Source organism: Petromyzon marinus, chromosome 85, assembly GCF_048934315.1.
Source record: "Petromyzon marinus isolate PM22_M1 ecotype Great Lakes invasive population chromosome 85, UKy_Petmar_22M1.pri1.0, whole genome shotgun sequence".
Lineage (NCBI taxonomy): Eukaryota > Metazoa > Chordata > Hyperoartia > Petromyzontiformes > Petromyzontidae > Petromyzon > Petromyzon marinus.
Window position 1 is genome coordinate 1,411,952 of NC_133750.1, and position 12,490 is coordinate 1,424,441.

The 12,490-nt window shown below is 53.5% G+C and overlaps 1 protein-coding gene across 2 annotated transcripts in view; it reads right to left on the reverse strand.

The window, feature by feature from the left end:
- LOC142907910 (transportin-1-like) overlaps window positions 1–12,490 on the reverse strand; it is a 70,257-nt gene that overhangs the window by 43,966 nt on the left and 13,801 nt on the right. For both annotated transcript variants that reach the window (XM_076057847.1, XM_076057849.1), the window contains exons 5-7: window positions 8,275–8,408; window positions 6,144–6,225; window positions 4,111–4,233 (exon numbers count right to left, since the gene is read on the reverse strand). In XM_076057847.1, coding sequence (XP_075913962.1) covers window positions 4,111–4,233; window positions 6,144–6,225; window positions 8,275–8,408 — 339 coding nt within the window. The remainder of the gene's footprint in view (window positions 1–4,110; window positions 4,234–6,143; window positions 6,226–8,274; window positions 8,409–12,490) is intronic.

The following is a 12,490-nucleotide window of genomic DNA, read 5'->3' on the forward strand; positions in this document are numbered from 1 at the left end:
ACCCACTGCTCACGATCATTAAGGACCTTCATGATGGTGAGCGGGCCCGGGTAAAACTACGTGGCCGGGAGTCAGAGCCATTCCCTGTACACCTTGGGGTGCGACAGGGATGTCCTCTGGCTCCCACATTATTTAACATCTATTTTGACCACGTAGTTCGTGAAGCCTTCAATAGCTGTACCGGGGGAATCTCCATATGGTACAGATATAATGGGAGGCTGATCGATGCCCGGGTGCGGTCAAGGGATGGCTCCCTATTGGTCAACCACGTTATGTATGCCGATGACTTGGTAATAGCTGCTCAGTCAGAGGAGGAGTTGGAGACGCTGCTGCTGAGACTGGAGCGTGCCACTAAGAGGTGGGGCCTTACCATCAGCCCCACCAAAACTAAGCACCTGCCTGGGTATTTTGTACCATCGGACACTCCACCCCCACAACTCCCAATCGGTGATGGGGCAGTTGTGGAGAGAGTGGAGAGTTTCCCATACCTGGGCAGTGTGCTTATGACTGGCTCCAGTTTAACAGCAGAGGTCTCACTCCGAATCAGTCGAGCGGCAATATCTTTTCATCGGTTGTGTAACGCTGTGTGGAAGCTACCTGGTCTGTCGCTCCGCACTAAGCTTCAGGTCTTCTCGGCCACGGTCATTCCCTCCCTTCTCTACGCTTGCGAAACGTGGACCCCCCTAATGGAACATCTTCGCCGGTTAGAAACATTTAGGCTGGCCTGCCTACGATCCATCCTGGGTTTAACCAGACTGGATTGTGTGAGGAGCTCACAAATCCTTGAAAGATCTGGGCAGGGTCCCATCGGTGAGCTCCTCCGGCAGGCAAGGCTGCGATGGCTGGGTCATGTAGCCCGCATGCCCAGCCAACGCATGCCGAAACAGCTTTTGTTTGGCCGGATCGAGGGGGCTAAACGGGCGCGGCACGGGCTAGAGAAGAGATGGAATGATGTGGTACAGGAGGACGTGGAGCTGAGTGGACTTGCCGATGACCGGTACCAGCGGTGTCAAGATCGGCCTCTGTGGAGGAGGCTCGTGAAGGACGCTACTGGGCAGTTGGAGGCAGTCGCCCTCCAACAACAACGGAGGGCGGAGGAGCGACGCTCACAACAACGAGCGGAGCGCCGGGTGGCTAAAGCACAGCAGGTTGGCACAGTAGGGGGCACAGGTGGTGCATCAGCCAGTCATCTCAGTCAGTCGACCCGTGGCACCTGCTGGGTCTGCCCCGTGACCTCCTGCCAGCGGGCGTTCGACACTTCACGTGGCCTCAGGGTGCACATAGCCTGGCACAAGCGTCGTGGTGACGTCACCGCCACTTAGTGGCGAATGGCGGTTGTTGTGTTGTGTGTGTGTCTAAGCGAGTGTGTGTCTGTGTGTGTGTCTGTGTGCGTGTCTAAGCGAGTGTGTGTGTCTAAGTGAATGTGTGTGTGTGTCTAAGCGAGTGTGTGTCTTAGCGAGTGTGTGTGTCTGTGTGTGTGTGTCTAAGCGAGTGTGTGTCTTAGCGAGTGTGTGTGTCTGTGTGTGTGTCTAAGCGAGTGTGTGTGTCTAAGCGAGTGTGTGTCTAAGCGAGTGTGTGTGTCTAAACGAGTGTGTGTCTAAGCGAGTGTGTGTCTGTGTGCGTGTCTAAGCGAGTGTGTGTGTCTAAGCGAGTGTGTGTGTCTGTGTGTGTGTCTAAGTGAGTGTGTGTCTAAGCGAGTGTGTGTCTAAGTGAGTGTGTCTGTATGTATGTGTCTGTGTGTGTGTCTGTGTGTGTGTCTGTGTGTGTGTCTAAGCGAGTGTGTGTGTCTAAGCGAGTGTGTGTGTCTGTGTCTAAGCAAGTGTGTGTCTGTGTGTGTGTCTGTGTGCGTGTCTAAGTGTGTGTGTCTAAGCGAGTGTGTGTCTGTGTGTGTGTCTAAGCGAGTGTGTGTGTCTGTGTGTGTCTAAGCGAGTGTGTGTATCTGTGTGTGTGTGTCTGTGTGTGTCTGTGTGTGTGTGTCTGTGTGTGTCTGTGTGTGTGTGTGTGAGTGTGTGTGTCTGTCTGTGTGTGTGTCTGTGAGTGTGTGTGTGTGTCTGTCTGTGTGTGTGTGTCTGTGAGTGTGTGTCTGTCTGTGTGTGTGTCTGTGAGTGTGTGTGTGTCTGTGTGTGTGTGTCTGTCTGTGTGTGTGTCTGTGAGTGTGTGTGTGTCTGTGAGTGTGTGTGTGTGTCTGTGAGTGTGTGTGTGTCTGTGTGTGTCTCTGTGTCTGTGTGTGTGTCTATGTGTGTGTGTCTAAGTGAGTGTGTCTCACCTCAATGATACTGTGCATGTGAGGGAGCAGCCTGTCCATCCGCACTGTGTGTGTGTGTCTGTGTCTGTGTGTGTGTCTGTGTGTCTGTGTGTCTCTGTGTGTGTGTCTGTGTGTGTGTGTCTGTGTGTGTCTGTGTGTCTCTGTGTGTGTGTGTGTCTGTGTGTGTGTGTGTCTGTGTGTGTGTCTGTGTGTCTATGTGTGTCTGTGTGTGTGTCTGTGTGTGTGTATGTGTGTGTCTAAGTGAGTGTGTGTGTGTGTCTGTGTGTGTCTCTGTGTGTGTGTGTCTGTGTGTCTGTCTGTGTGTGTGTCTGTGTGTCTATGTGTGTGTGTGTCTAAGTGAGTGTGTCTCACCTCAATGATACTGTGCATGTGAGGGAGCAGCCTGTCCATCCGCACTGTGTGTGTGTGTCTGTGTGTGTGTCTGTGTGTGTGTCTGTGTGTGTGTCTGTGTGTGTGTCTGTGTGTGTGTCTGTGTGTCTATGTGTGTGTGTGTCTAAGTGAGTGTGTCTCACCTCAATGATACTGTGCATGTGAGGGAGCAGCCTGTCCATCCGCACTGTGTGTGTGTGTGTCTGTGTCTGTGTGTGTGTCTGTGTGTGTGTCTGTGTGTGTGTGTGGGTCATGTAGCCCGCATGCCCAGCCACCGCATGCCGAAACAGCTTTTGTTTGGCCGGATTGAGGGGGCTAAGCGGGCGCGGCACGGGCTAGAGAAGAGATGGAGTGATGTGGTACAGGAGGACGTGGAGCTGAGTGGACTTGCCGATGACTGGTACCAGCGGTATCAAGATCGGCCTCTGTGGAGGAGGCTCGTGAAGGACGCTACTGGGCAGTTGGAGGCAGTCGCCCTCCAACAACAACGGAGGGCGGAGGAGCGACGCTCACAACAGCGAGCGGAGCGCCGGGTGGCTAAAGCACAGCAGGTTGGCACAGTAGGGGGCACAGGTGGTGCATCAGCCAGTCATCTCAGTCAGTCGACCCGTGGCACCTGCTGGGTCTGCCCCGTGACCTCCTGCCAGCGGGCGTTCGACACTTCACGTGGCCTCAGGGTGCACATAGCCTGGCACAAGCGTCGTGGTGACGTCACCGCCACTTAGTGGCGAATGGCGGTTGTTGTTGTTGTTGTTGTTGTGTGTCTGTGTGTGTGTCTGTGAGTGTGTGTCTGTGTGTCTGTCTGTGTGTGTGTCTGTGTGCGTCTAAGTGAGTGTGTCTAAGTGAGTGTGTCTCACCTCAATGATACTGTGCATGTGAGGGAGCAGCCTGTCCATCCGCACTGTGTGTGTGTCTGTGTGTGTCTGTGTGTGTGTCTGTGTGTGTGTCTGTGTGTGTGTCTGTGTGTCTCTGTGTGTGTGTCTGTGTGTGTGTGTCTGTGAGTGTGTGTGTGTGTGTCTGTGTGTGTCTCTGTGTCTGTGTGTGTGTGTCTGTCTGTGTGTGTGTCTGTGTGTCTAAGTGAGTGTGTGTGTGTGTCTGTGTGTGTCTCTGTGTGTGTGTCTGTCTGTGTGTGTGTCTGTGTGTCTGTGTGTCTATGTGTGTGTGTCTAAGTGAGTGTGTCTCACCTCAATGATACTGTGCATGTGAGGGAGCAGCCTGTCCATCCGCACTGTGTGTGTGTCTGTGTGTCTGTCTGTGTGTGTGTCTGTGTGTGTGTCTGTGTGTGTGTATGTGTGTGTCTGTGAGTGTGTGTGTGTCTCTGTGTGTCTCTGTGTGTGTGTGTGTGTCTCTCTGTGTGTGTGTGTGTCTGTGTGTGTGTGTGTGTCTGTGAGTGTGTGTGTGTGTGTCTGTGTGTGTGTCTGTGTGTGTCTAAGTGAGTGTGTCTAAGTGAGTGTGTCTAAGTGAGTGTGTCTCACCTCAATGATACTGTGCATGTGAGGGAGCAGCCTGTCCATCCGCACTTCCAGCAGCATCACGAGGGCACGGCAGACGTTCTTGCGAACGTCCGAGTCTTCGTCCGTCGCCAGTGCAAACAGATTCTGTCGCAGAGAGACACGGGGAGGGAGAGAGACACGGAGAGAGAGACACGGGGAGGGAGAGACACGGGGAGGGAGAGAGACACGGAGAGAGAGAGCGACACGGGGAGGGAGAGAGACACGGAGAGAGAGAGACACGGAGAGAGAGAGAGAGAGAGACACGGGGAGGGAGAGAGACACGGGGAGGGAGAGAGACACGGAGAGAGACACGGGGAGAGAGAGAGAGAGACACGGGGAGGGAGAGAGACACGGGGAGGGAGAGAGACACGGGGAGAGAGAGACACGGGGAGGGAGAGAGACACGGGGAGAGAGACACGGGGAGAGAGAGAGAGAGACACGGGGAGGGAGAGAGACACGGAGAGAGAGAGACACGGGGAGAGAGACACGGGGAGAGAGAGAGACACGGAGAGAGAGACACGGGGAGGGAGAGAGACACGGAGAGAGAGAGAGACACGGAGAGAGACACACGGGGAGGGAGAGACACGGGGAGGGAGAGAGACACGGAGAGAGAGAGAGACACGGGGAGGGAGAGACACGGGGAGACACGGGGAGAGAGACACGGAGAGAGAGAGAGACACGGAGAGAGAGACACGGGGAGAGACACGGGGAGAGAGACACGGGGAGAGAGAGAGAGACACGGGGAGGGAGAGAGACACGGGGAGGGAGAGAGACACGGAGAGAGACACGGGGAGGGAGACACGGAGAGAGAGACACGGGGAGAGAGAGAGACACGGGGAGGGAGAGAGACACGGAGAGAGAGAGAGAGACACGGGGAGAGACACGGGGAGAGAGACACGGGGAGAGAGAGAGAGAGACATGGGGAGGGAGAGAGACACGGGGAGGGAGAGAGACACGGAGAGAGAGAGACACGGGGAGGGAGACACGGAGAGAGAGACACGGGGAGAGAGAGACACAGAGAGAGAGAGACACGGGGAGGGAGAGAGACACGGGGAGGGAGAGAGACACGGAGAGAGAGAGAGAGACACGGGGAGAGACACGGGGAGAGAGACACGGGGAGAGAGAGAGAGAGACATGGGGAGGGAGAGAGACACGGGGAGGGAGAGAGACACGGAGAGAGAGAGACACGGAGAGAGAGACACGGGGAGAGAGAGACACAGAGAGAGACACGGGGAGGGAGAGAGACACGGGGAGGGAGAGAGACACGGGGAGGGAGAGACACGGGGAGAGAGACACGGGGAGAGAGAGACACGGAGAGACACGGGGAGAGAGACACGGAGAGAGAGAGACACGGGGAGGTAGAGAGACACGGGGAGAGAGACACGGGGAGATTAAAAAGTGGTGTGGTGTACAGTAGTGTACAGTAGTGTAGTGTACAGTAGCGTAGTGCACAGTAGTGTTGTGTGCAGTAGTGTACAGTAGTGTTGTGTACAGTAGTGCACAGTAATGTACAGTAGTGTACAGTGGTGTTGTGTACAGTAGTGTACAGCAGTGTTGTGTACAGTAGTGCACAGTAGTGTACAGTAGTGTAGTGTACAGTAGCGTAGTGCACAGTAGTGTTGTGTGCAGTAGTGTACAGTAGTGTTGTGTACAGTAGTGCACAGTAGTGTACAGTAGTGTACAGTGGTGTTGTGTACAGTAGTGTACAGCAGTGTTGTGTACAGTAGTGCACAGTAGTGTACAGTAGTGTAGTGTACAGTAGCGTAGTGCACAGTAGTGTTGTGTGCAGTAGTGTACAGTAGCGGTGTGTACAGTAGTGTACAGTAGTGTACAGTAGTGTAGTGTACAGTAGTATACAGTAGCGTACAGTAGTGTTGTGTACAGTAGTGTGCAGTAGTGTTGTGTGCAGTAGTGTACAGTAGCGTTGTGTACAGTAGTGTACAGTAGTGTTGTGTACAGTAGTGTACAGTAGTGTTGTGTACAGTAGTGTACAGTAGTGTTTCGCGCAGCGTTACCTCTATGAACGGATCGATGTGAAGCATGAGAGCCTGTGTCCGGCTGATGATGAACTGGTTCACGCACGCGATGGCGTGCGAGCTGGGGGAGAGACACGGGGAGACACGGTGAGAGAGAAAGACACGGGGAGACACGGGGAGAGAGACACGGGGAGACACGGTGAGACACGGTGAGAGAGAGAGACACGGGGAGACACGGGGAGAGAGACACGGGGAGACACGGTGAGACACGGTGAGACACGGGGAGAGAGACACGGGGAGAGAGACACGGGGAGAGGGACACGGGGAGAGAGACACGGGGAGAGAGACACGGGGAGAGAGACACGGGGAGAAAGACACGGGGAGAGAGACACGGTGAGAGAGACACGGGGAGAGAGACGCGGGGAGAGACACGGGGAGAGAGACACGGGGAGAGAGACACGGGGAGAGAGACACGGGGAGAGAGACACGGGGAGAGAGACACGGGGAGAGAGACACGGGGAGAGAGACACGGGGAGAGAGAGAGACACGGGGAGACACGGTGAGAGAGACACGGGGAGACACGGGGAGAGACACGGGGAGAGAGACACGGGGAGAGAGACACGGGGAGAAACGGGGAGACACGGGGAGAGACACGGGGAGACACGGGGAGACACGGGGAGAGAGACACGGAGAGACACGGGGAGACACGGGGAGACACGGTGAGAGAGACACGGTGAGAGAGACACGGGGAGAGAGACACGGGGAGAGAGACACGGGGAGACACGGGAAGACACGAGGAGACACGGGGAGACACGAGGAGACACGGGGAGAGAGACACGGGGAGAGAGACACGGGGAGAGAGACACGGGGAGACACGGTGAGACACGGTGAGAGAGAGAGACACGGGGAGACACGGGGAGAGAGACACGGGGAGACACGGTGAGACACGGTGAGAGAGAGAGACACGGGGAGACACGGGGAGAGAGACACGGGGAGACACGGTGAGACACGGTGAGACACGGGGAGAGAGACACGGGGAGAGAGACACGGGGAGAGGGACACGGGGAGAGAGACACGGGGAGAAAGACACGGGGAGAGAGACACGGTGAGAGAGACACGGGGAGAGAGACGCGGGGAGAGACACGGGGAGAGAGACACGGGGAGAGAGACACGGGGAGAGAGACACGGGGAGAGAGACACGGGGAGAGAGACACGGGGAGAGAGACACGGGGAGAGAGACACGGGGAGAGAGAGAGACACGGGGAGACACGGTGAGAGAGACACGGGGAGACACGGGGAGAGACACGGGGAGAGAGACACGGGGAGAGAGACACGGGGAGAAACGGGGAGACACGGGGAGAGACACGGGGAGACACGGGGAGACACGGGGAGAGAGACACGGAGAGACACGGGGAGACACGGGGAGACACGGTGAGAGAGACACGGTGAGAGAGACACGGGGAGAGAGACACGAGGAGAGAGACACGGGGAGACACGGGAAGACACGAGGAGACACGGGGAGACACGAGGAGACACGGGGAGAGAGACACGGGGAGAGAGACACGGGGAGAGAGACACGGGGAGAGAGACACGGGGAGAGAGACACGGGGAGAGAGACACGGGGAGAGAGACGCGGGGAGACACGGGGAGACACGGTGAGACACGGTGAGAGAGACACGGGGAGAGAGACACGGGGAGACACGGGGAGACACGAGGAGACACGGTGAGACACGGGGAGACACGGGGAGAGAGACACGGGGAGAGAGACACGGGGAGAGAGACACGGGGAGAGAGACACGGGGAGAGAGACACGGGGAGAGAGACACGGGGAGAGAGACACGGGGAGAGAGACACGGGGAGAGAGACACGGTGAGAGAGACACGGGGAGAGAGACGCGGTGAGAGAGACACGGGGAGAGAGACACGGGGAGAGAGACACGGGGAGAGAGACACGGGGAGAGAGACACGGGGAGACACGGGGAGAGAGACACGGGGAGAGAGACCCAGGGAGAGAGACACGGGGAGAGACACAGGGAGAGACACAGGGAGAGAGACCCGGGGAGAGAGACACGGGGAGAGAGAGACACGGGGAGAGAGACACACACACAGAGAGACACGGGGAGAGAGACTCTGTCTGTCTCTCTGTGTGTGTGTGTGTCTGTGTGTCTCACCGTATCTTGGGGCTGGAGTGCTTGAAGAACTGCAGAAACTTTGGGATCATCACGTTCAGAGGCCTCTCCAGAACCTCACTGTCCAATATCTCAGCAGAATCCTCACAAATCTTCTGAAGAGCACCAAACGCTCCCTGACAGACGCACCGGGAGGACACGGACACACAGACACACACTCACTTAGACACACACTCACTTAGACACACACTCACTTAGACACACACACTTAGACACACACACACAAACACAGACACACACTCACAAACACAGACACACTCACTTACAGACACACTCACTTAGACACACACACAGACACACAGACACACACTCACTTAGACACACACTCACTTAGACACACACACACACACTCACTTAGACACACACTCACTTAGACACACACTCACTTAGACACACACACAGACACACAGACACACACTCAGACACACAGACACACACTCACTTAGACACACACTCACTTAGACACACACTCACTTAGACACACTCACTTAGACACACACACAGACACACTCACTTAGACACACACACAGACACACACACAGACACACACTCACTTAGACACACACTCACTTAGACACACACTCACTTAGACACACACACACAAACACAGACACACAAACACAGACACACACTCACTTAGACACACTCACTTAGACACACACTCACTTAGACACACACTCACTTAGACACACACACACAAACACAGACACACAAACACAGACACACACTCACTTAGACACACTCACTTAGACACACACTCACTTAGACACACACTCACTTAGACACACACACACAAACACAGACACACAAACACAGACACACACTCACTTAGACACACTCACTTAGACACACACTCACTTAGACACACTCACTTAGACACATATACACAGACACACAAACACACTCACTTAGACACACTCACTTAAACACACACTCACTCACTTAGACACATACACACAAACACAGACACACACTCACTTAGACACAAACACACTCACTTAGACACATACACACAAACACAGACACACACTCACTTAGACACACTCACTTAGACACACACACAGACACACAGACACACACTCACTTAGACACACACTCACTTAGACACACACTCACTTAGACACACACACAGACACACAGACACACACTCACTTAGACACACACACAAACACAGACACACACTCACTTAGACACACACTCACTTAGACACACACACTTAGACACACACACACAAACACAGACACACACTCACTTAGACACACTCACTTAGACACACACACACACACTCACTTAGACACACACTCACTTAGACACACACTCACTTAGACACACACACTTAGACACACACACTTAGACACACACACACACAGTCACTTAGACACACTCACTTAAACACACACTCACTCACTTAGACACATACACACAAACACAGACACACAAACACAGACACACACTCACTTAGACACACTCACTTGGACACAAACACACTCACTTAGACACATACTAACTTAGACACACAAACACACACTCACTTAGACACACTCACTTAGACACACAAACACACACACACTCACTTAGACACATACTAACTTAGACACATAAACACAGACACACACTCACCTAGACACACACACACAAACACACAAACACACAGTCCCATACACACACTCACTTAGACACACACACAGACACACACACAGACACACACACAGACACACTCACTTAGACACACACTCACTTAGACACATACACTCACTTAGACACATACACACTCACTTAGACACACACATACTCACTCACTTAGACACTCACTCACTTAGACACTCACTCACTTAAGACACTCACTCACTTAGACACACACTCACTTAGACACACACTCACTTAGACACAGACACACTTAGACACACACTCACTTAGACACATATACACAAACACACACTTATACACACTCACTTAGACACACAAACACTCTCACTTAGACACACTCACTTAGACACACATACACACAAACACACTTAGACACACACTCACTTAGACACACAAACACACACACAGTCACTTAGACACATACACACAGTCACTTAGACATACACACAGACACACAAACACACTCACTTAGACACACTCACTTAAACACACAAACACACTCACTCACTTAGACACATACACACAAACACAGACACACAAACACACTTAGACACACGATCACTTAGACACACACTCACTTAGACACACAAATACACACACAGTCACTTAGACACATACACACAGTCACTTAGACACACATACACACAAACACACTTAGACACACACTCACTTAAACACACAAACACACACTCACTTAGACACATACACACAGACACACAAACACAGACACACTCACTTAGATACAAACACACACACTCACTTAGACACATACTAACTTAGACACACAAACACACACTCACTTAGACACACTCACTTAGACACACAAACACACACACACACTCACTTAGACACATACTAACTTAGACACACAAACACAGACACACACTCACTTAGACACACAAACACACTCACTTAGACACACTCACTTAGACATACTAACTTAGACACAAACACAGACACATACTAACTTAGACACACACTCACTTAGACACACACTCACTTAGACACACAAACACACACACTCACTTAGACACAAACACAGACATACACTCACTTAGACACATACACTTAGACACACTCACTTAGACCGTCACTTAGACAAACACTCACTTAGACACACACTCACTTAGACACACAAACACACACACTCACTTAGACACATACTCAGACACACAAACACAGACACACACTCACTTAGACATACTCACTTAGACACATACACAGACACACAAACACACACTCACTTAGACATACTCACTTAGACACATACACACAGACACACAAACACACTCACTTAGACACACTCACTTAGACACATACACACTCGCTTAGACACACACTCGCTTAGACACTCGCTTAGACACACAAACACTTAGACACACAAACACAGACACACACTCACTTAGACACACTCACTTAGTGGGTGGGTGGGTGAGTGAGTGAGTGGGTGAGTGAGTGGGTGGGTGAGTGAGTGGGTGGGTGGGTGAATGAGTGGGTGAGTCAGTGAGTGGGTGAGTGGGTGGGTGAATGAGTGAGTGGGTGAGTGAGTGGGTGAGTGAGTGGGTGAGTGGGTGAGTGAGTGGGTGAATGAGTGAGTGAGTAATGAGTGGGTGAGTGAGTGGGTGAGCGTGGGTGGGTGAGTGGGTGAGTAAGTGGGTGGGTGGGTGGGTGAGTGAGTGGGTGGGTGAGTGAGTGGGTGAGTGAGTGGGTGAGTGGGTGAGTGAGTGGGTGAGTGGGTGAGTAAGTGGGTGAATGAGTGAGTGAGTAGTGAGTGGGTGAGTGAGTGGGTGAGCGTGGGTGGGTGAGCGAGTGAGTGGGTGGGTGAGTAAGTGGGTGGGTGGGTGAGTGGGTGGGTGAGTGAGTGAGTGGGTGAGTGAGTGGGTGAGTGGGTGAGTGAGTGGGTGGGTGAGTGAGTGGGTGAGTGAGTGGGTGAGTGAGTGGGTGAGTGAGTGGGTGAGTGAGTGGGTGAGTGAGTGGGTGAGTGGGTGAGTGGGTGAGTGAGTGAGTGGGTGAGTGAGTGGGTGAATGAGTGAGTGGGTGAGTGAGTGAGTGAGTGGGTGAGTGAGTGGGTGAGTGAGTGAGTGGGTGGGTGAGTGGGTGGGTGAATGAGTGAGTGGGTGAGTGAGTGGGTGAGTGAGTGGGTGAGTGAGTGGGTGAATGAGTGAGTGAGTAGTGAGTGGGTGAGTGGGTGAGTGAGTGGGTGAGTGAGTGGGTGAGTGGGCGGGTGAGTGGGTGGGTGGGTGGGTGAATGAGTGAGTGGGTGAGTGAGTGGGTGAGTGGGTGGGTGAGTGAGTGGGTGAGTGAGTGGGTGAGTGAGTGAGTGGGTGAGTGAGTGGGTGAATGAGTGAGTGAGTGGGTGAGCGTGGGTGGGTGAGTGAGTGGGTGAGCGAGTGGGTGGGTGGGTGAGTGAGTGGGTGGGTGGGTGAGTGGGTGGGTGAATGAGTGAGTGGCTGAGTGAGTGAGTGGGTGAGTGAGTGGGTGAGTGAGTGGGTGAGTGAGTGAGTGAGTAGGTGAGTGAGTGGGTGAGTGGGTGAGTGAGTGGGTGAGTGAG